Source organism: Dermacentor variabilis, chromosome 2 (assembly GCF_050947875.1).
Source record: "Dermacentor variabilis isolate Ectoservices chromosome 2, ASM5094787v1, whole genome shotgun sequence".
Lineage (NCBI taxonomy): Eukaryota > Metazoa > Arthropoda > Arachnida > Ixodida > Ixodidae > Dermacentor > Dermacentor variabilis.
Genome location: NC_134569.1, coordinates 92,360,459 through 92,382,969, shown reverse-complemented (window position 1 = coordinate 92,382,969; position 22,511 = coordinate 92,360,459). Strand labels below are relative to the sequence as shown.

General features: G+C 42.2%; 2 protein-coding genes across 3 annotated transcripts in view; one reads left to right on the top strand and one right to left on the bottom strand.

Moving 5' to 3' along the window:
• Window positions 1-6,672, bottom strand: part of LOC142572309 (protein fem-1 homolog CG6966) — a 33,091-nt gene extending 26,419 nt beyond the window's left edge. For both annotated transcript variants that reach the window (XM_075681315.1, XM_075681316.1), the window contains exons 1-3: window positions 6,498-6,672; window positions 5,435-5,584; window positions 2,106-2,439 (exon numbers count right to left, since the gene is read on the bottom strand). In XM_075681315.1, the coding sequence (XP_075537430.1) occupies window positions 2,106-2,439; window positions 5,435-5,584; window positions 6,498-6,557 (544 nt within the window). In that variant the 5' untranslated portion in view covers window positions 6,558-6,672. The remainder of the gene's footprint in view (window positions 1-2,105; window positions 2,440-5,434; window positions 5,585-6,497) is intronic.
• An 85-nt stretch (window positions 6,673-6,757) lies between these two features.
• The window catches only part of mst (misato mitochondrial distribution and morphology regulator), a 28,816-nt gene continuing 13,062 nt past the window's right edge, over window positions 6,758-22,511 (top strand). Inside the window, exons 1-10 of the mRNA XM_075681317.1 lie at window positions 6,758-6,992; window positions 7,625-7,714; window positions 10,675-10,796; window positions 12,560-12,626; window positions 14,788-14,833; window positions 16,188-16,317; window positions 18,111-18,228; window positions 19,485-19,631; window positions 20,251-20,397; window positions 20,859-20,993. Of these exons, the coding sequence (XP_075537432.1) occupies window positions 6,915-6,992; window positions 7,625-7,714; window positions 10,675-10,796; window positions 12,560-12,626; window positions 14,788-14,833; window positions 16,188-16,317; window positions 18,111-18,228; window positions 19,485-19,631; window positions 20,251-20,397; window positions 20,859-20,993 (1,080 nt within the window). The 5' untranslated portion in view covers window positions 6,758-6,914. The remainder of the gene's footprint in view (window positions 6,993-7,624; window positions 7,715-10,674; window positions 10,797-12,559; window positions 12,627-14,787; window positions 14,834-16,187; window positions 16,318-18,110; window positions 18,229-19,484; window positions 19,632-20,250; window positions 20,398-20,858; window positions 20,994-22,511) is intronic.

Below are 22,511 nucleotides of genomic sequence, written 5' to 3'. Positions count from 1 at the left end.
GGTTTTAACAACATATCGGTTATAACAATGACAAGCTGCTGCACCATCAACTTTCATGTTTTCCATGGTGAAATAACCCGCTTACCACAATGCCCCAATGCTCCATTATCGGTTATAATGATGAAGTCTGGCTGCTGGGTGTTCGAGCCGAAAGGCATTGAAATGTGAAATCCTTCAAAAGAAAAAAAGAAAATGAGAAATTCGAACTGCTGCACGATGGGCCACTGCTCCAACAGCCGCCGCGTGCACATATTTCAGCCATCTTCGTGTGGCTCACTCCCATCGCCCTTCCACCCTTCCGAACACGAATTGGCTGCGTCCTTAGCCCTAAGCCGCCCCACCCTCCGAAACGCGAACGAACTGGGTGAGCTGCACTGCTCGCAGATTGCTCACATGTCGCTCGCTGGGCCCTCATTCAGCACAGTTCTGCAAACAGCTTAATGGCTCATGTTCGTCTTTGTTGGTTTTGTCGAAATTGTTGCTGGCCATGTGGTTTCTCAGCCACGTTTAACCAACAGTTGGTTTGACTTGCTGCCGAAATGGAAGATGGCTGATGTGCCCGCTGATCATCGGCAATGCACGACATTGCCGGTGAAAAGAAAGCGCACGGCTCTAGATTCGAAAACTAAGGGCTTCTAATCTATGAGGTGATCGCGACGAACGTGCTTGCATCAAATAGCAGCGGCGACAACGGCAGCGATGACACGGTAGGGTAGGCTGCCACAATATTGTCCTCACAGGAGGCCCGGCAGATGATTCAGTCCCTCCGCAGCTTCGTTTTCGCGAGGAACTTTTCACTGCACTACGAGGAGCGCCTGGTTGGCTTGGAGAAGAATGCAGGCAAGCTTCGCGTAAAGCACAGATGACTGACGGACATAGGGTTTTCTCATGCATGCCAGTCAGAAGTATGTGGCGATCTTGTCCCAGCGTTTCTTCTGGATTTCTCAAGCTGAGATTCTGCAACGGCAACCTTTCTGCATTCTTTAAAAGGTGCCTTTTGGGGCCACCAAAGCGATGCCTCAGCAGAGCTCGTATGTTACTTGCCGCCCGTGACCCCTGTTTGCAGTTGTTATAGCAGTAGCATTTTTGAATGCTGACAGCCACAGCTTGCCAACCACACGCGATCGCAGCGCGCAGGAAGCAGAGTTAGAGTCCACACCATCAGAAGTCGGATGGAGGAAGGTGGTTGGGAGAAGAACTGGCCTCCCTAACATTATAGTTTTCTCATATCAGCTCTGCCATTCCCCTATGTTTAATTTTTCATGCAACCCAGTTATAACAATAGAATTTTTGTGGAACTTGTGGGGATGCGCGACTCTCGCGCGTCCCCTGATATGTTTCTCCCGCATGGCGCGTCTCCTGTAATCCAGCTTCGCCGCATGGCCTGCGTGATGCCCGCGGCGGTCGATGTGGTTGGGGCGCAGTGCGAGAGATGGCGCGAGTGTTGCGCTGCTAACGCTGCCTCACGGCAGGGTTACTTGGGGGCACAGGCTGCCTCTTTCCCGGTGGGTCGGCGAACAGCGTGGACGACCCGCGCGCCGCCGACCCATGCTTCTGCGAGACCGCCTCGCGTGGCCGCCTTGGAACGCGCCACCGTCTGCGTGACCGTACACGCGAATGACCAGGCGTTGGGATCCAGCATGGGGCGAACATATTCGCTCGCTATCCGGTCGCCGTGAGTCGCGGACTTGTCGCGTGCCCATCAGCATGTTTTGTGGATAGCAACTCGGCTAGCAGGCATTGATCTATGAAAGGTGCAATAAATGCCCTTGTGATTGTTTGCACTACTGTGTTGTCGTTCCTTTGTCCCAAGAGCACGGAGGAGAACCCCCACAAACTTGAATATTGTTATTAGTGGGTTCGACTGTATATCCAATGTCTGGTTAGCTATAAATTATACATTTTACATGTATAATGATTAGAGAACTTCGAGTGTTTGATAGAGATCATCCGAGTTCGTTATATTCGGGTTTGACTGTATATGTACATTTTCAACAAGAACCCTCCGGATGCAGCCGTAATCCACTTGGGGCTGTTGGGGGAATGCATGCAGATGTTCATGCGCTCTCCCAACCAGCCAGTCTTCTAAACGTCACAGGGCACACCTTTGGCACTCTTGCGGTTGACGTGGGCGCCTTGAGCAACGAGGTAGCTGGCAATGTCGAGGTGCCCCTTGTAGCAGGCAATCATGAGACAGGTGTGCCCATGGCGGTTGGCAATTTCTATGTCAGCACCGCGCTCCACTAGGTACCGCACAATGGCAAGGTGGCCGTCGAAGCAAGCAGCTCGCAGTGGAGTGGAATTGGTCCGTGTGGTAGCATTCACGCGAGCACCCCGTTCCACCAGCCTCTGCACTACAGTGATGTGGCCCGCTGCCGCTGCACACCACAGAGGCGGAGCACCCTCGATGGTCTCGCCTTCAAAGCTCACCGAGCCCACCTGCAGTCAAAACAAGAATTAGTTTCATGATGGTCTCAGAACGAAAAAATTAAATTGTGAAGTTTTACGTGCCAAAACCACCATTTGATTTTGAGGCAGGCTGAAGTTGGGGACTGCGGATTTATTTGGATCCCCTGAAGTGTATTATTATGCACTAGTTCTAAGCACACATGCATTTTTATATTTCACCCTCGTCAAAATGCAGCTGCTGCAGTGGGCGCCTCAAAACAATCTTGCAAAGCAGTTTCAAAATACAATGACAACACTGCATTAGAAAAAAAAAAAGGAAACTACTGAACAGCAGGAATTTCCTTGCACATTAAGATTTCAATGTGCTGAGTCTTACGGAACTCAAATTCATAATTCAGAAGCTGCACAGCAGCTGTAGAGTTCATTACTTGACATGAAGATAACAAACATGTAGTAACGTCACGTCCCTGCTGAGAAAGAACTTATGTGTTCACACACACCAACATGCAAAGGTTTCTAGAAAAATTGAAGGGTGAACCTAAACATAAAAACAATTATTAAACATTAAAACACCAGCTCTTCAATGAATGATGTTCAAATTGCTCCTTAGAAGCACATTTGTAAAGAAAGTACGAAATTCAAGCTTTGAATTTGCATGAAATCAACTTCGAACGTTCTACTTGAAAGTGTCAGGCCTCCGTGGTCAGTGGTAATTGGAGTTCTCATAGCTAAAAGAAAAAACCACTCTACGTGCTAAACCAATTGCCTGAGAAGCTTTAATTTATGTTGTTGTGCTTTCATTTTCATGTTCCCTCGCGAACAGCTATACAGCCTGCTGCACTTCATGCCAACATGGACCACAGCAAGAAAATCATGTACTTAAGGACACATGTACATAAAGGCATTTCTTAGCTTCTATATAGGGAATGCTTCAAACATGTCCAGAAGACTAATCAGCACTTCTAATGCACTGTTTCAGCACCCAAAAAAAAAAAAAAAAAGAACCATGGCAAATAAGAATAGCAACTAGGAGCTGGGACAGCTGGAACACCTGTTGGAGCAGAAAACTTGGAATTTGGAGCAGCAAATTCAAAATTTCAAGCCTGGAAAGGGACAAACAAAAGAAAGAAAAAAGGAAAAACTAGCCTTTGAGCACAACACTTTAAATCGGAAGCAGCTCAACCAAATGAAAAATGTCAATTTTGTAGTCCAAATTCACAATAATATTGTTAGGCCCTGACCACACTAGAGGGAAAGCGTGTATGGCAAGCCGCAGGCAGCGAAACGAGCACCACGTGAGGGATCGATCCTGAACCCATTTTCCACAACACAGGAGATCAATGAGAGTTCCCCCTTCAGTGACATGCGTGCAGAAAGCTGGCGTCATGCGAACCCACCCGGCTGCTCGATTTGCACTTGCATCTGGTGTCAGCTGGACTATCATCTGCTCGCGTTCACGCTTGTTTGGATTGTCATTGTTCACGAATGTTTTTACTACGAGTCTAAATCGAGACGCCCCGATGCAATGGTTTTTGGAGATAGTGTGCAATATTCGATTCTGTAGGACAACCGAGGCGACACCCAGTACCTCATTCGCCTTGTCCTTTGAACGTGGGCGGTGATGCCACAACAGAAGGAAGCACACCAATGTGATTATGATCACAGTGGCAACGTTGTCGTCGTCACCATCTGGCATGGCTTGCTAACCTTAAGAACGAAGGCTAAGAATGTAAACACAGCGCTAATCTGTCAGCAGACAAAGGAAAAAGCATGCCACATCTGGCACCTACATACAGAGTAAAAGAAAGAGGGACTGCAGCAGCGGCGCACCACCAGTCAGTGTGGTCACACTGCTGCAGCAGCAATTTATCGCCAGCAGCGAACTGCGTGCATTTTTCCTCCAGCATGGCTGGGGCTTTAGAGCTAACTCCTGCAGTGTTTTTAAGAAGTAACCGACATTTATCGTAAAAGCAATAACTACAACCCACTGCCAACAAATTAGAAGTGTTGCTACGGATTCAGTCATAGCGTTCAGAAAGGGTTAAATGAATGAAAAACAATATGACGGCTATGATCAATGCAAATATGGCTCGTAAATACAGCTAACTGTCAGACTGCCAAAAAACCATTTACAAGCCAAAAAACTTTTCAGGGGTTAATAAAATGCTTGAAAACAGTATCTACGACCCTTAGTTCAAATGTTTAGTGTTTCATATTTGATAGAAGTGTTCCTTCTCCCACAAACGAAAACACTTGACTGCAAGGCACTTATGGCAGAGGCCAGAAAACACTTACTGCAACTGCTAACAAATAGACATGATAAGGATAAGATTCATTGATGCTCTTGTGGCTTAAGTGAACATGTGTATGTTGAAGTCCTGAGGGACGCTTTCTGAATCATTCTCCTCAAGCTTGTTTTCACTTTACAAAGCATCCAAAATTAATAAAATTGTCATAAACTGATGTGAGAGGTATGCTTGATGACGTTACCATGACAGAATATGCCAAGAACCAGCCTTCCAGTGGAATCTTTTTTATATTTTACAACTGGGTGGCTTCCACTTCCTGAAGTTTCAGTTTTGGTGCACAAGGTTCCCCCTTTTGTGCAGAAATAGAACAGGGGTGATAGCTTTTTTTTCCCCTAAATATCTTAACCCTCCTGCATGCCAGCTTAGCAAGGCTGGTTCAACGAAATGCAAGTTCTATAGTGCATGATCAATGGTACCACAAAACAACAGACAAAAATTGCTTGTTCACACATTAAATTCTCTGGACAGGAATGAGACATTTTCCAGGGGTGGAGTGGTTTCTAATTCTTTCATACACTCGGTTCATAGGTGAAAAAGTCATCTTAAGTGTTATTGTTGACCAAAACGTGATGAACAAATACCACAATTCACAGCCACCAAGTAAGTAAAATAACTTCATTAAGAGACTGACTGCCGAAGACAACACACCATTCCAACAATTTCAACAAAGTAAAATGCTCTTGTACAACACTGCAAATTGCACAGTGGTTTGTTACCTGCTCAATGTCAGCGTTGCATCTGTCAAGAAGGTAGTCAGCCACATCAAGATGGCCATTTCGAGATGCCATCACTAGCGGTGTCGCTCCATTAGTTGTGGCAGAAACCAACATCTGGACTTCCTCCTTTGGCCTATGGTCCAAAAACACCTACACAACCAAGCATTGTCAAACTTAATACAATTAAAGCAAGGAAACAAATGGGTAAAATGAAAAAAAGAAGGCAACCTGTTGCAGAAGGAGATCCTGTTATCAACAGAAAAATTGTTTAAAGGCTACGTAAATACTGTCACTTGACGAGGTTTACAAATTGTCACTTTTAAGGTTGCCGTTAGCGTGACATCCCACTACCAATCCGACATTGTTCAACTTTTTACATAGCACGGATTTGCACTTCGCACTTGTTTGGCTCCTGCTAGCAGCGGCGTATGTATTACACAGCGGAATCTAAGCGAATAGCGTAAACATTCCCTCTCTCCCCAGAGAAATGGGACGCGCGATCAGCATGCCAATATGGTGCGCTAGATTTCATAAGGCAAATTATATCGCAGACTGGCAGAGCTTACCAGTACATGCGTGACGAGCTTTAATTCTGGCTATCCGACGTCAACAGGATGTTCGCTTGTGTTGTTCCTCGCAAATTCCGCCCCGAGTCATGAGCACACACACGATTCCTGGATCTCTCTAACCAAGTACGTACTCGGAGTAACGCAGTTCTACAGAAACTGAGCTTCAATACAGCAAGCGCTTACGTAATGAATACAACCGTGGTTTGCGATAAGGTATCTCGAAGAGACAACACAAAGCGTTTTGATCACACAGCTGAGTCGGGAAAGCGAGCGGTCTTCATTATCGGCAGCAAGCAAATGACGCAACCCCCTGGGATTCGACCTAAATATGTTTATAATTGCACATCGTAACAAAGGTATGACCAGATTACTTAAGCAAAAACACTTCTTTCAATAGAAAATTATGTGTTACGAGCGAAAGCAAGAACTAAGCCTAACAAAACATAAGACGACATCAACTGACGCAGCTTTGTCAGATCCAAGCTATGACGTACCTTGAGACGCTTAAGCTTGCCATCTTTTGCAGCGTTGAATACAGCATTCTTAAATTCCATATTGAAGATTTCGTTAATTTCTATAGCTCGAAAGCAAGCTCAAGCACCCTCGGCCGGACCATAACTTCGCTTCCACGGCTGCAGTGCGCTGGCTCAGCTGGCTGTGGCTGGGATGGGCGTTCTGTTGGCTTCACCTCAGCGCATCTGGCGTCATCCGAAGCCGATCCAATAACAGCCTTGCATGTCGTGCTCGCGGTTTCGAGATCGTGCCATCGTGCGAAATCAAAACCTTGGCACCGGGAACTGACGCTCAGCAAAGCGAATTGTCAGCTGCGCTGCACAGCAAACGTGTTTCGCGACATGTTGTGACCGTATAAACCTCTCCCCTACCGCCGTGTCGTGCACGATCAGCCAAACATGTCTTGCAGAGAGGTTATTACATTGCAGCTCGGACACTACGCAAATTTTGTGGGTTCTCACATTTGGAATTTGCAAGTAAGGCGCAAATATTGTTAATTCTCTGTACCGCGTTGTTTAGGGGACGTAGTTTGTGTTATTATTTGTGCACATCGGTTGCGACACTGTCATAAAATCGGTACGCATAGATGTCAGTTTAAATTTTCCGTCCCCACTGCTGTTTTCTGTTTATTTTTGCATAGCCCAGTCTCCGCACCTGGGTTCATTACATTACTACAGCGGTTTAGCACATGAGCCAGAAATCATCCAATGGATGCGATCGATGTTACTTACGCTAAACGTCTCTATCAGACTATGTGCCTCCGGATTTTGTAAATCTTCAGACATCTTCAGTCGTACTCGTGCCTCCACATATTATAGTGAACATCTAAACAGGCAGGGTCGGCATCTCGCCGGCGGCATACGGGTACTGTTAATTCAAAAAGAAAAAAAGAAGTCTGGAGCACACGATGTAAAATCGAGAACAAATCTTTTGTATATGTCACTGCGGTTTTTCTGATGTATTACATCCATCGTGTCGTTACTGTTAGCTCGAAAAACTGAGGGGCACGGTGATTATAGTGGCGATGATCAGGCCACATGAAATATTCCTAAGCTTGTGTTCCTTCGGTATCATTTTGACACCTGCAACGTTCGTTTTTCTTTAACAGGAAGCCTGCTTTTCGTACAAGCCAAATGATAAAACAATACCCCTAGAGTTTGCTCACGACATCTTTTTCCGCGAGGGAAGAAACCCCAAGGTGAGTGGCCAATGCTCGAGTGTCTCACATCAGTATAAATAAACTTAGATTTTTGTTTATGCCTAGTTTTTATGCTTCCAAAATATAGTGAAAATTTTTGTTGGGATAGTTGGTATATGGTATTTAGAATGAAAGCAGCACAAGCTAATGGGGCAGTTTGCACTGTTTTAATTTTATAAAGGGAAAATGAGACATCCATCCAAACGTAGCTAAGTGCTACAAATGGTACAATTTTATATAATATATAACACCTTTAACTGGTTATGCTACTCGTCATACACTCCCTAGCAGTAACCCCGTTAACACTGCACAACAACTGCTTCAAATACTCATAATTTACAAGAACAATAGTTGATTGGAATAAACTTCCTGATGAAGTCGTTACACAAAATTCTTTATCCCGTTTTCAGGCGCACCTGCATTCATGACTCAACCGCACAAAGTTTATTTGCTCCTTTTTTTCATGCATTCTGTCCTTTCAGCATGTTGAATTCAAGCGTCAGCATGATTGCTTGAACTGTATGTTTGTATGAATGTACTTGTATGTTCCCACCCTGCTAAGATCTTGTAAAAATCGCGGTATCTATAAATAAATAAACCAACATGTTATCCTCTGTCGGCGTCAAGATGCCCTGAAGGAGTTTGTCCATCTTTATATATATATATATATATATATATATATATATATATATACACATGAAGGACAAAATAGAAAAAAATTGTACTTACTAATTGAATTAAACTACCTCCAGGGCTAGTTCGCCGTGCGGCTAATTACGCGCTCCACGCAGAGACACTGAGTACAGCTGCACGTAATCATGGTTTCACCAGTAGGGCATTCACAATATACACTTTAATTGCAATACACAATATACAATTGAATTAAAGAAATGATAAATTAATGAAAATGAAAGTGGATGAAAAAGACAACTGGCCGCAAGTGGGATACGAACCGTTTTCGCGTTACACGTGCGATGCTCTTACCAATTTAGCTACTGCAACGCCGTTTTCTCTGGGAGTGTTAGCCAGTGCCACCACTCACAAACCTTGGCCACGGCAGATGTCGAACAGCCTTTCTGCCGCAAGCGTCACGAGTATGTGATCTTTTTGGGTAAAGGCAACTATGTATATATATATTTCCCATATGTGCATCACACTCTTAAAAATTACTTGGCGCAATGGTGTAAATCTTGGCAGTTTTACACGTTCCTTTAACTTAAACAATGTATTTAGGTCATCTCAATGCATTGAACAGAAGAGGAGACAGCATGTAAGGAGCACTTTGTGCAGGCCAGTATGGGGAAGAGGGTTGAGACAGACGAGGAAGAGAGCCCCCCTTTCCTCCCCATGCCACGTCCAGAATGCTGTACATACTGCCGAACAAAATGTTATCGCTGCCATTTGTATTGCCATGTGAGGAATTAAACTTATATTTCAACTGAAATGTGTCGTTGGGACAGAAAACACAGCAAAGTTAATACACTATAGCAATGAGTATAATGTCAGTTCTGAATGTGGCAGGCTGCAATCATGTGGAATTGTTCATCAGTAACGATTGCTGTGTCCAGCCCATGGCATGTTCAATGAGGTCTTGTAAGTCTGGGCTACCACTGTATCTGGCAAGCTTATGAATATTAATGGTGAACAGAAAGTAATTATAAGGCTATCAAGCACAAGGAGCTACTTAGGCCACCCATGTGAACGGAATTGACTGGCAGTAAAGGAACCGTTTACAATAAACTTTCATAAGCAGTCACACTCTGAAAAAGCTGACTTGGCTTAAAGGTGCCCTACGACTATTTGATACTCGCTAATTTCTGCATCACAACACTTTCTTTGTGTTAACCCGAGGTGAACTTAAAAAAGGATAATAAAAATTGATGCAACCAAATAAAAGATATTCAACTTACAAATTCAGTATAAACGCAGATGACAAGAAGAGGCATACCTTTTCATGTTTCACTCATCCAGCCAGGAGTTGAGCTGCTTCTAATCAAAACGTGGCTTGTATCCTACAGTACTGAAAGTTTTCTTCCCATTGTGACCTTCTCTTTAGAGCCTCGTTGATATGGTGGCACTATCTACTTAAGGTGCCTGCAAGCATACTTCCTCAGGCACAGTACATTTCATAAATAGCCATCAGATGTTTGTTAAATTATATAAACTGAACTTTACACAATGTTCATCCTACGTACTACATGCAAATGCTTATTTTTACATTATATTTATAATGTAGAATGTTGGACAGTACACCTAGTGTTAATTGCAAATGAAATAATTTGTATTGCACAAATGTGTGTCCTCTCCGTAGCTTAAAAAAGCAGAAAACACATTTTTTAATTTTTATTGTCATCATGATATGTATAGCATAAACACGCACAATATATTCTTCATGCACAACCAGTCAAACCAAACAGTGTAAGTAACGTGCCTTTGCGTCACATCCACTGCCAAAAATATTTGATGTATGATGCTGCGGTCGGTGCGGAAACTGGTTTCAGAAGCAAATTAAAATATTAGCTGCTCTGATTTCGGCGTTTTCACTGACGCTGAATGCATCGCCAGCTCCTATAGTAAACAAACATGGAGTAAATGCAACATGAATACTTTAGCACGCAACGCCCCTCTAATTGTCATCAAGTAAAAAACCCTGTACAAATGCTGCTGGCAGGTTTATTTGCTACAAGTGACTGAGTTACCACTATTGATGTTTCTGCACAATGGAAAAAATGCATATGAAAGAAGAGATTAGTTCTCTCATTGACCACTTGGAAGTGCAGAGAAGATGGCTGCAGTTACAGTTGAATCTGTTGTCTGCATCTTGATTGATATCACAAGCATTCACATGACCTGCATCAAGTTGAAAAGACTGCTAATTGCCAGTTATTACCCAGTCACTTTCCTCGCCATTGTCCAAGTGCCAAGTTAGTAACATTTCTTTGTGTTATTTATATATGCAGGGTAATGTGACGTACACACCACGTCTCCTCATCGCTGACTTACGAGGCAGTTTAGGAAACCTCAAAACAACTGGTTGTCTTTATGACCCTCCGCCATCATCAGCCAATGAAGCAATTGCCTGGTAAGAAGGTCTTCTACAAACATGTTAGAAAGAAGTACTTCAGCCATTCATCAAGCTTGGTACTGTAGCTGTTTCGTTAAAACTAAATGTGCATATATTTACTGCGCAGCATGTTAGAACCATATGTCTGCACTAATAAAATGTGCTCTTTCTGCAGGGGCACTCAATGGCAGACATTACTGTGACATATGTGTAATAAATTTGGAAGCAAAGTAACATGTAATGTGTACCAGCTGTGATCTTGAAGGTACACTAAAGCAAAATACTAAATCAGTTTAGACAGATAAAGAGTTTCTTTAAAAACCCTGTTGTCGTTAATTTTGAAATAATAGGTTGATTGTTAGAAGAGAAAGTAAAGGTCAAAGTTTCAGCTACTGAATATTGTGCTGAATTTTAAATGCCGGTATGTCGCTGTGACATCACAGTTTCAAAGTATTTTTTTTTCATATTTAGGCCACATTGACTGAGTAAAAGTTCCCGAAATGCATCCTATTCAATCTTTGACTCCTTTTAGAACAAAATGTAGTCACTCTTCACCACTGAGGAATTAACCATAGGCCCTAGAAGGCGCTGTCAAAATCCATAATGTCACAGCGAGCTGGTGTGGGAAGTTCAAGAACGTGTTGCCACCCATCTCTTGTTGCACTTTTCCTTGCTTTCCAAGCATCTGGTTGTGGTAAGAGTGCTGTTTTTGATATTGCAGAAGGGATACAGAAGAAATCATTTTGCTCTTTAGTGTCCCTTTAACCTTGTGCAGATAAGGTCTTTTATGTAAGGAGTGGCCACGATGTCATGCACAGATGCACTTCAACACTATCTCCAAACTGACTTAATGATAACAAACAACAACTCAAGCGATACTCGTGAATGTAAAGATTTCCTCTGCAGGAATTTTCGCTAATACAGAAGTGTGACATTGCTAACAAATAAATGTAAAGGTGATTTTGAAACATTGCCCTTTCTCTCTCCACACGATTCTTCGGCTTGCTCTTGCCTATATTTGCTTAACGAGACATCTGAGCACATTGTGCTGTTGTCTAGCCAAGTAGAATCAAGTCTGGACATAGTGCACTCATGAGGATGGAAAAATAGTTTTACGTATTGGTAATTTGATGTATGCAAATAAAACCTGGTAGAGTTTAATTAAAACTTTTACCCTTCTCTAATAATTTCTTTGAGTAGGTATGAAATTCAACAGCTTGAACTGCGCACAAGTTTGCAGCATGCCAAACATTGACATGCTGTGAAGGCACTCTGCCAAAAAGAATTTGCATAAACCATTGATGATGTTTGCCAATGTAGTTAATAGCCCAAACGAATGAACAAATATTTTCCTTGCCTGATCCAACCAACGACCACCAACTGTGAAAATGGGCAAAAGAGGCAAAGAAATCTGTTTGCTTTAAAATGTACAAAGCCAAGGCAAGGCCAGAGTTCTAAAGTTGCAGGTAAATGAAGGATACAAAAAGTGGCAAAATTAACCTACCTTTGCATAGGAGCAGAGACGTGGATTACAGCCATACGTGTGAGCAGGCCTCCCCCCCTCCCCTTCCACTTTCCTCTTGTAGGATGGCACGAAAGTGTCCACCTTCTACTCCTGTCCTTTTTGTCCATGTTCTAGCCCACTGCTTTATTAACGATATGACCTGACATAGAGCGTACAGCAACCCACTTGTTTCACAACATGCTGCTGCAATATTTCACTCATAATGCTTAGTTGAACTTTCTGCAAATTTGTTTTTATGTTTGTTTCATTTTGACAGGTCTGGTAAAGTCACTATCCACAAGGCTGAACCAGAGACAAAAGTTCCAAGTGGCTCCAGAGACAAAGTAGGTTGTTGCAGATGGGACCTGTATGATTGGTACTAGCTGTGTGCCCACCCTCCTGTAAAAACCACCCTGTAGAGGCCATCTCCACAGTGCTCTTGATGTCATTGTTTAAAAGAAGTGCTGGGAAATTTTGGTTGCATGTGAGCTAAAAAGGTTGTAAGTTCATGTCTGATGACAAAGCAGACATTTTTTTGTAAAAGTCCCTCATGATCTTAGGCGTTATCATTTTCTTTGACTATGTCTAACTTGGCATACCCGTGTTACCCTGCTGAAGCATTCTTGTTTCAAAATATTCTGCACGCTTTTCTGCAACAGCACTCTTTATTTTAACTTATAACCTTTGCTCTGGAAATTCACCTATGATTGTATGCAAAGAACCTAGGTGTACTTTAACCATTTATCTTCTAAATTCTTTCCAGAAAAGGCATATAAGATGTAAAGATGTCACTTCATGCCAGAGGATTACTACTATAATAGAGAGTTTTAGCGTGTCCGCTATTCGAGTAAACACAAGCAAAAGAGGACTGGACGTTTTACTGGATGGGCAGAGGTGCACAATGCAGCCACCTGGTGGCACAGAGCTCGAGCAGACAAACACACAGCTAATATAGCACTAACATAGTGTATTGCTGCTGGTGTAAATTTTCGGCAAGAGCGCAGTCGTGAACATGTTGTCTTTTTAAATGTGTAAAATGTTTTGCACTTGGTTACAGCAATAGTAGCTCTGTGTTTGGCTTGTTAAGCTCTGCGTCACCAGATGGCTGCCCTGTGCTGGCTGCTCAAGCCACTCATGCCTACGCTAACACTTTTTCATCACAGCAGTAATACTATGGAGGTGCTTTAGTTTACGCCTCCGCCTATTTGCCAAAATGCCCAGCTCGCCTGTGGTTGCTGGAATACTGGACACACTCAGTACTGCGCCAGAACACTTGCAACGCACACTGCTTGGATAGCTCTTGCGGGGGATCAACGGCTAGGCAGCTAGCGGAGAGGTTGCAGAGGCTTCGCATGCTGGCTCCAAGACAACCGGAAGTAGACATCACGACTTCACATTGTGACGTAGAGCCAGTGAATCATTCAGCTCTGATCACTCAATGAACGAGGTGAAGAGGAAAAGCATGGCTAGGGAGGAAGGTAACTTGTAATTGTTCGTAGCTCACTTAATATGACATACTTCACTTAAATTGTGGCACTAATGTTTTACTGTGGCCATACCCTATGCATCTACGAAATTTACCTAAGCCGTTTCGGGGACTCTTTAAGAACATTTTTTTTTCTTTTTTAAGTTCATTATGTATTAGCACATGCCTCTGCCAGTGCTTTTTCATGCTATTTTAGTGTATTAATATGTATATTGACTAATAAGATTTTCAGGAGGGTAGGGTTTGTTCTTTCTTTATTATTGTATCACAATTGTCTCTTCTTATGCTCCTCTGCTTATTAATATGTTCTATGTATCATTGCCATCACAAATTACTCCAGTAACAGGTTTGTTAGGATTCTGTAAATAAGTTCAATATTGTACAGAATTTCTTTTTATGTAAAGTAAAGTATGATATGTGCTGTTAACTATATTCATATTTATTTAGAATAATAAAAATGCAGACTTGCTTTATAGAGCAGTCTTGCTCTGGAGACACTAGTACTTTTTTTTAAAATATATATCTACATCAGAACACATGACCATAAAAGCAATGCAAACAGCCAACTAATACGCATGAGGGCCCAAGCTTAACAGTACACTATGAACCAAGTTATGAGCATCGCTTATTTTTTGCTAACAAGGCAATAGAAACTGCCACCTGGACATGAAGGAACTTTGGTGATATTAGTGCAAATTGTTAGTGCAAGCACAGGTCAGGCTTGAAAGTTAAGAGGGTTTAATATTCACAAGGGCTTTATAACTGCTGCTAAGACTTGCTCTTTGTACCAGCACTCCCTCATACAGCCATATAAAAACAGCTGTGCAGACAGTATTTCACTGCTCTTTATACGTTCCTGGCTACATTAAATTTGTTGTGCGTAACAAGTTAAGCCTTAGCAATCTTACCTTTATTCTGTGTTGTGTGTTAAACTTTTCTATTTGTTACTCTTTCTACATAAAATTGTCAGGTCAATTTTTCTTCAGCTGTCTCTTGTTATTGTTTTTAAATCTTACCAGGATGTACAACGGTTCCCAGCTGACCAGGACAAAGATGTTTGCAGAGGTATGTGCCATGGTTAACTTAGAAAAGGTTGGATATTCTTGATAGTGCTTTTCCAATATGGTTCAATGGCGAAAATACAAATTGAGACAGGCCCTCATGACTCACTTCCAGAGAATGGTCTGTAACTGCCCATGTAACTTCTTTACTTCATTGCTGTTCACATTAGCATTAAATAATGATCTGCCTGCATTGATCATGACATTCAGTGCAGAGAGAGGGAGATTAATTGGAAGGGAAAAGCACAACGGTTTCCCTGAACCATTATGTTCTAGCCAGCTGCTCAGCATTGAGGTAAGGGGAAAAGGAACATGAGGAATGGAAGAGAATGATGATTATGGTCATTTTCACATTAAACTCGCTCTCACTTTCATATCTGTCACACATTGAGTTCACTTTCTCTAAAAAAATTCACAGCAGCCTTCATCGCCATGCTGTTGCTTCACAGCAGTAATACTATGGAGGTGCTTTAGGTGCTCTTACTTTGCTTTTAGCTGCAGCTGTATTGCATTGCTCATCTGATTGCCATCAGGCTACTCCAGAAGGCAGTGGGTATGCAACTCGCATACCCACTGTGTTATGAACGAGAAGAAGGGGAACTGAGGGTCCCGATGTTTGTTAGCCATAACCATATAAGGGCAACAGATAATGAAGCTAAGAAAGGCATAGGGGAAGTTATTTGTAGCTTTTAATTCAAGTGTAGAAATGATAAGCTAAAGGAAAATAAAAGTGGACAAAACAACAACTTGCCAACAAACTGTCTGCTACCTGAAGGCAACAAATCTACCAGAGTCAAGACCCTCGCTTTGCAATGAACGAAAAGAAGGGTAATCAAGGGGCCTGATTGTTGTTAGTCTCAACCATAACAAGTAAACAGATAATGAAAGCAAAGAAAGCATAATTTGTAGTATTAAATTGAAGTGTAGAAATGATGAACTAAAGAGAAATTAAAGTAGACAAAAAACAACTTGCTGCCTGTGGAAGTAGGACCTACAACGTAGACACACGCATAAATACCTAAGAATGGAGATGTGGGAAAAGCTGCCACTGTAGCACAAATGGTAGTGCAGCGCATTCATAATGGGGAGGTTGTGGGTTTGACTCCCACCTCTGGCAAGTTGTTTCTTTTTTTTCATCCACTTTCATTTTTCTTTAGCTTATCATTTCTACACTTCAATTAAAAACTACAAATAATTTCCCCTATGCTTTCCTTGGCTTCATATGGTTATACCCACTTTGTAGTTATTTTTCTTGAATGTTTGGTGCGGCTTATACATGTGCAAAAATATGCTAATTCCTTGTCCTGTTGTGTTTCTGGACATGGATCAAGCAAGTTCTTCTCGCATGTTCTTTCTAGTGGGCCACACATCTCAGTTGAACAGGCAGGTGGAATCCAAGAAGGAGCCAGTACAGCTGTGGTCAGAATTTCTCGGTGTCCAACTACATCCTCGAACAATTCACCTGATTACACGATATCTGCACAACAAGTAAGATTTGATGCCTCGCATATCATTTCTTGTTATTGATCACTACTTTTTGCCACGTAGTGCTTTCTCATCTTTTGTGGTGAAATATCGCTTGTAGATCAGCTGCTGCAGCTGAAGAAGATCTTGCAGATTATTTTTTAAGTCCAGTATTCACACTAATGTAACATAAGCTTGTGTATGTGTGTGTGCATACGCTAACACACATGGAATTATTTATCATAAGCCATGCAGTTAAACCTCAATATAACAATAATGAAGTTGCTGAAATTGGCGATTTGCTTTGTTGTGTCAAAATTTCGTTATGTTGAAATTCAACCTTTTATGCAATTATGTACAATCACTGATGGATTTTTCTGCCATGGAAGGGGCTGAAAACTTTCCGTACCGTTGAGCAATCGGAAAAAGCAAAATTGACTAAGAAATAAATTCATTTTCCTGAATTGTGAGCCGGGGATTAAAGATATGGTTTTATGCTGTATCAACAATATCTTTGCATTGGTAATATGAAACAAAGGCAGCCGCGCTTTCATGTCCACTCCTCTCCCGTAGCTGTTAGTGTTGCCCGCAGTGGAACAATGCTATCATCATGAAAAGCGCGCACGAATGCTTCGTCTGCCTCTCGCTCTAACGCGTTCTTGAAACTTGAGATTATGCGTGGGAAGGCAGTGCACATGATGCCATGCCACCTTTTCGGCACGCACACTCTTTGAACACACGGCAAATTAGTAGTAGTGCAGAATTCTTTTTCCAATTTCTACACTTCAATATGTGGTCAGCTTGGCCACGAGGGGATAGTCTCGTTGGAGGTCTAGCTTTCCACTTATGAATAGGAAGAATACAAATACATAAGTGTGTGTCTTTGAGGAAGTGGGACTGTAACAAGCAGGAAAGAGGGCAGCTGCATAAACTGGTTCACGGGTCTAATTTTCTGCCATGATGCACGCATGCAGAGGCACCATTTCAGATGCATGTTGTTCCATGCACGTTACTCTAGCAGCATGTTAAAATCACACAACGTTGAAGCGTTCTGTTTATGTGCTTGGCTACAGTTGCATTACACACTATTTAATTTGTGCTATAAATGGCTGTTTTCCTTGATACAAAGAGCACTTGTTCGAAACACTGCTGGGTTTCACGATGAGAACAAATCCATAGAAAGGCTGTCTGTGCTCACGTTTCACACTAGTGAAAAGCAAACACATATTGAATTGGTGGGGTATCTTGTCCCAATACGATTCAGCATCCACCTGTGCCAACCCTTATTATATGCATGGCCAAACATGATTCCACCTGCCTGGACGCGCTGAGCACGAAGGAAGATGTGTGTTCGAGCTGTATTGTTGCAACGAATTCAAGAGGCATCAGTTTCCACTGCCTCAGTGTCACTTGCCATAAAAAAGGCTAATGGTTAAATATTATTTTCTGAGCTGTCAGAAGCCTCCCTTCTCACCATTTTCGTAAGGACATAATATTTATGTGCATGCAGTTTCCTATCCTATCCTTTCCTATCTAATGCTTTTGTCAAAAGCATAAACATCAGAACAAAGATGACCGAAGCTGATTCCAGACCATGTAGGCAGGGCCATATTTGCCAGCATTTTAGAGCATTGAAGAGAGAGAAGAGCTCTCATTCTTGTTATTTGTAGACTTGAAATGCCAGGCTCATCGTGTGAGCCCCACCACAGCAGCTCTAGTCATGGCCAGGGAATTCCTGAGAAAGGCAGCTCAATTCAGCAGACAACTTATGTGAAGAGCATATTCATAATTGTGCTCCTTGTTTCTTCTTGGCACAGTCCAGATGACCCCTTTGACCTGTTCGGGATAGGAAACCAGTGTGTAGAAGATCACGAGTGGCGGAACTGTTTTATGGATGATGTGCGCTGGTTCGCAGAAGACTGCGATTCTCTTCAGGTAAAGTTCACTGCATCATGCATTTAGTCTCCAGCATGTCATTTTAGCTTGTATCCTCTCCCCTTTTGTCTAGAGAATATTTTGCTATATTGTAAGCGGGTTAATAAATACCTAGGTGTTTACATATATAGTCGAACCGCATTATAACAAAGTTACATTTAACATGGAAGTACCTTTGTTATTTTACAGATTCTTTATAAGCCTATATTTGCCACATGCTTTTATCAACAATAGTTCATTATATGCATCTCATTTAATAATTCATTTTGTCAGTGTTCGTTATCTTTAGGTTTAACTATAAGAAAGGACATATAATGAGTGAAGGAATATTGTGCCACAACCCATGCAAGGTTCGAGTCATGCGTTCAGGATGTGCAAGCCTGCTAATGGCTACTCGCACATCCATTGCTGATTCATTGTGCCAGAAAAGATGTATAGCCTGTACCCAGGGGTTGATAAACAAGCAAGCTGTATTCTCACTACTAAACAGATTTTAAGTGCCCAAATATAAGTGAACTTGCAAGGTTAACACCAGCTCAAAATTAAGCTGGAAACCATGTTGTGTTGAACCAAGATAGCCTAAACTGGCTTGAATTAATCTCTTGATTTATTGGTTGGTTTATTGATCGGTCGATTGGGTAGTCGTTTCATTCAATCAATCAATGATATAGTCAATAAATCAAGCAATATAAAAGGCAATGGCATTTCACCATCTGCACTGTTCACTACCTATGTTGAACATAAACCAACCAGCCCAGCTTCAAAGACACACAAAGCATGTAAGCATGTCTGCAGTGAATGGAGGAAATGTGCCTACAAGAGGACACAAAGTGTTGAAATGCTAGGCACTGAAGATTAGTGCTCTTTATGTTATGCCTTTCCTTGCTTGTTTTTATTTTTTATTATTATTCCTTTTCTATGCTCCCGTATGCCAACAATATGTATTATGTGCACTTGTGAATTCACTGTTTCCTACTCACTGATAGTCATATTCTGCATAAATTGGTATATGTAATTAGAAGCAAACAATCAAACAGAAATACAAAAGTAACCTTACACTTTATTTTCTTTCCTGTCAATAAAGCAGGCTTTATAACCAACATACTAGATGCTGTTTTGTGGTGCAATGCCATGTGCTTCTTTGTTTCCAGTTTTGTTTACTCTGCATTTATGAACTCCTGTTTGATGGCATACATCAGCAAAGCCATGGTATTACACTGAATGTAATTCTTGGTGTTCTTGCTTCTTTTTTGCAGGCTTTCAACATTCTCCTTGATGGCCATAATGGTTTTACTGGTTTGACTAGTAGCCTTCTAGAGATCCTTCACGACGATTACCCAAACAAGTCCTCAGTCTGTTGGCCTCTGTTCCAACCTCTCTACAACAGCATCAACGAAGGGCGGGTTAGTGTCCAGCAGAAGTCTACTACTCTAATGCATAAAATGAGAACTCACGTTTCATGGGTGTGAACCTAGGTAAGCTCAGCTGACTTGGCTTAGTGCACTGGAGGAAACTAATTGCCAAGCAGCCAGCCTTGTATATCACTGAAGTGTGCCTGCTCTATTTAACTCTTGCTCCATTATGCGCATTCTGGCGCAGGTCATGAAAAGTGTCTCATTCTGCTAAGAGTAGAAATTATAATGAGGTGATGCTGGTAGGCCTGAGAGCATGTACGATGCAGGGGGACAGCGGTTCAGAAAAGAGTACAGTATATGTGGCTTTGTATAAAGATATCCGAAAGTTCAAGAATGAGTTGTTCAAAGTAAAATGCGATGGAACTTTTCAAATAGTCTGGAAGAGTTTAATGCAGTAGCTGTATAAAGCAAGAAACTGCTCTCACAAATTTCATGCTGTCTGTATTGTGACTGCATGGTAAGCATGTTGTTACTCATGGAGGACTTTATTGATATGGTAAACACTGCAATGGGCTCTCAAGTCTAGAGCTCTCATGCATTTTTACTCATTGTGAATGCTGTGTGTAAAGCAAGCTTTAATTTATGTAACTTCTCTGCACAAATGCAGGTTGCAGTTGACATGGCACACCGTCACTTCAACGCAGTCATGTGCTACCACAGCCTCAACAGACTGTCTTCAGCCTTCTGTCCACTGAGTGTATCTAGCAGCCACTTTCAGCCCTTTCTACGGGATTTCAAGCATCTCAAGTTTCCAGTGAGTTCTAGTCTTCATTCTAAGGCTGGATAGATGGAAATACAAGATATAAAAGTTTATCTGATGGTCCTTTTGATGTCTTTCCAATCTTTACAAAAAAAATTTCCTCCCTTTGTCACCTGCCTCCCAATTTAATAGTTGTGCTAGCAGTCCCAATAATTCAACAGGGCAAGTGTTTTAATCAGTATTCTCTTGCAGGTCGTCATCTTACAAATGCAGAATGTGTTTGACGATAATCAACTGAATATGACAGCCACGAATATGAGATGTCGGTCAACTTTTGACAACTCAGGAAACAGTATATATTGTTTTTATGTCATCATCCAGAAAACAGTACTATATTGTTTTTCAAGTCTGTTCTTGTTTTTTTTTGCATCAATTACAGTAAACTTTTATTGTGTTGTTCCAAGATTTTAAGCTTTGGTGGGTGCTCTAATTCCTGACCATCTGTGCAAATCCAGGGGGACTTGCTTCCCTACGATACTAGTGGTGTCCTTGGCCTGGCCTTCGACAATCTCATGTGTGCTCTCAAGCTGAAAAGCCAACCTCTGGAAGTGCCTGAGCTCGTTGGCCAGCTCTGCAGCCCCAGCAAAAAGGTATTCTCATGTCCTGAATTGCTATGAGCACAAGTGTTATTACATTGCCTTGTGTGCTAACATTGACTAGAGATCATCTAGCTGGAACAGGTTTAGGTATTGCCAATGTAATTCACTTGCTCTAAAACAGAGGTTTTCGAATTGGTTTCTATGGCAGCATTTCTGCTTTCCATGAGTCACCAAAATGAAATTGCACTACATGCTCATTCTCTTTGTAGGTTCTCAAATGCTCTTGGTGACATAGGACGCAATACAGTTCAAACATACAAAAAAGGGCATTTATATTGCTCCTTTTATACAACACTGCCAGCTAGCCAAAATACATGCAAAGAATAGTTACTCACTTTCGTTCGTGGGTGCAGTCTTGCAAACGGAAGGGCGTTCGAGTGATTGTGTTCGCTTATGCCAGTGCCACTCTCCAAAGCTGAATGGGAAGCCTTCCGTGGGTTAGTCCCGCAAAGCACACTGACAAGCATGCGGATAGTTTGTGCATGTCACTGTTTCTGCCAAAGACTAGGAAGTTCCTCTCACACCTGAGTTATCCGTGCTGTAAGATGGTGCTAACATTGGAACACTCACGGCATCTCTCTTTGTAACTGCGTAACTATGACACCAACTCTCACCATGTCATGCATCATGCAGGGAAGCGAAATTAGGAGATGCAAAGAATGGGTGGGGAAGATGAACATCAGGGAATGCGAGAGATTTCAGTGTTCCCATGCCTTTCATTTCTGCATGCTTGCTTTTCATTTGGAGAAGTAGCATTGCACCGCAGTATAGATTTAACATGGCCTTCAGACATCACATGCACACTTTATGAGCCTCCTCAAGAAAACTAAATTGAAAAGGAAATTATGGGGTTTCACGTGCGTATACCACAATCTGATTATGACGCACGTCATACTGTAGGGCTCTGAATTAATTTTGACCACCTGGCGTCCATTAATGGGCACCCAGTGTATAAGCATTTTTTCAGTTTGCCTCCATTGGTCTCCGCCTGCAACCTTGTGCTAACATGATCTTGTGAGCACCATGGCCACTGAGCTATCGCAGCGGGTTGAACTTCCACTTGAAAAACCCACGCAGAAGCAACATGCAGAATATGTTGTTGCGCAATTTGCCAGTCAATGCTGAAACAAGAGCTTCTCGGCACTGTACGAAAGCAAATGGCACCCCTGAGGCCCCTGAGGCCATGGAGTTTGGGAACCCATGCTCTTCAACAATAGCCTGCACCTTTTCAACACATTGACCTTGCTCTTCACAGCCTCTGTGCTGTTTTTAAACTGCCCATGTTACTTTTATTTTTTATTTCTTTTCGGGTATGTTACCGTGTCTTCTGCTTTCTTTTCTTTTTTTTTTTTTGCTGTCAGTTTTATGTACTGTTTTTTGTACATACTGCAGTATTATAGAAGGGGCTGTATCAAAAGTGGGCAATGAAAGAGTGGAAAACATCAGTGTATAGGCATATGCTAGGAGAAACAGAACAAGACCCGTTGCTAGCAAGTGCAGCTAGAAATT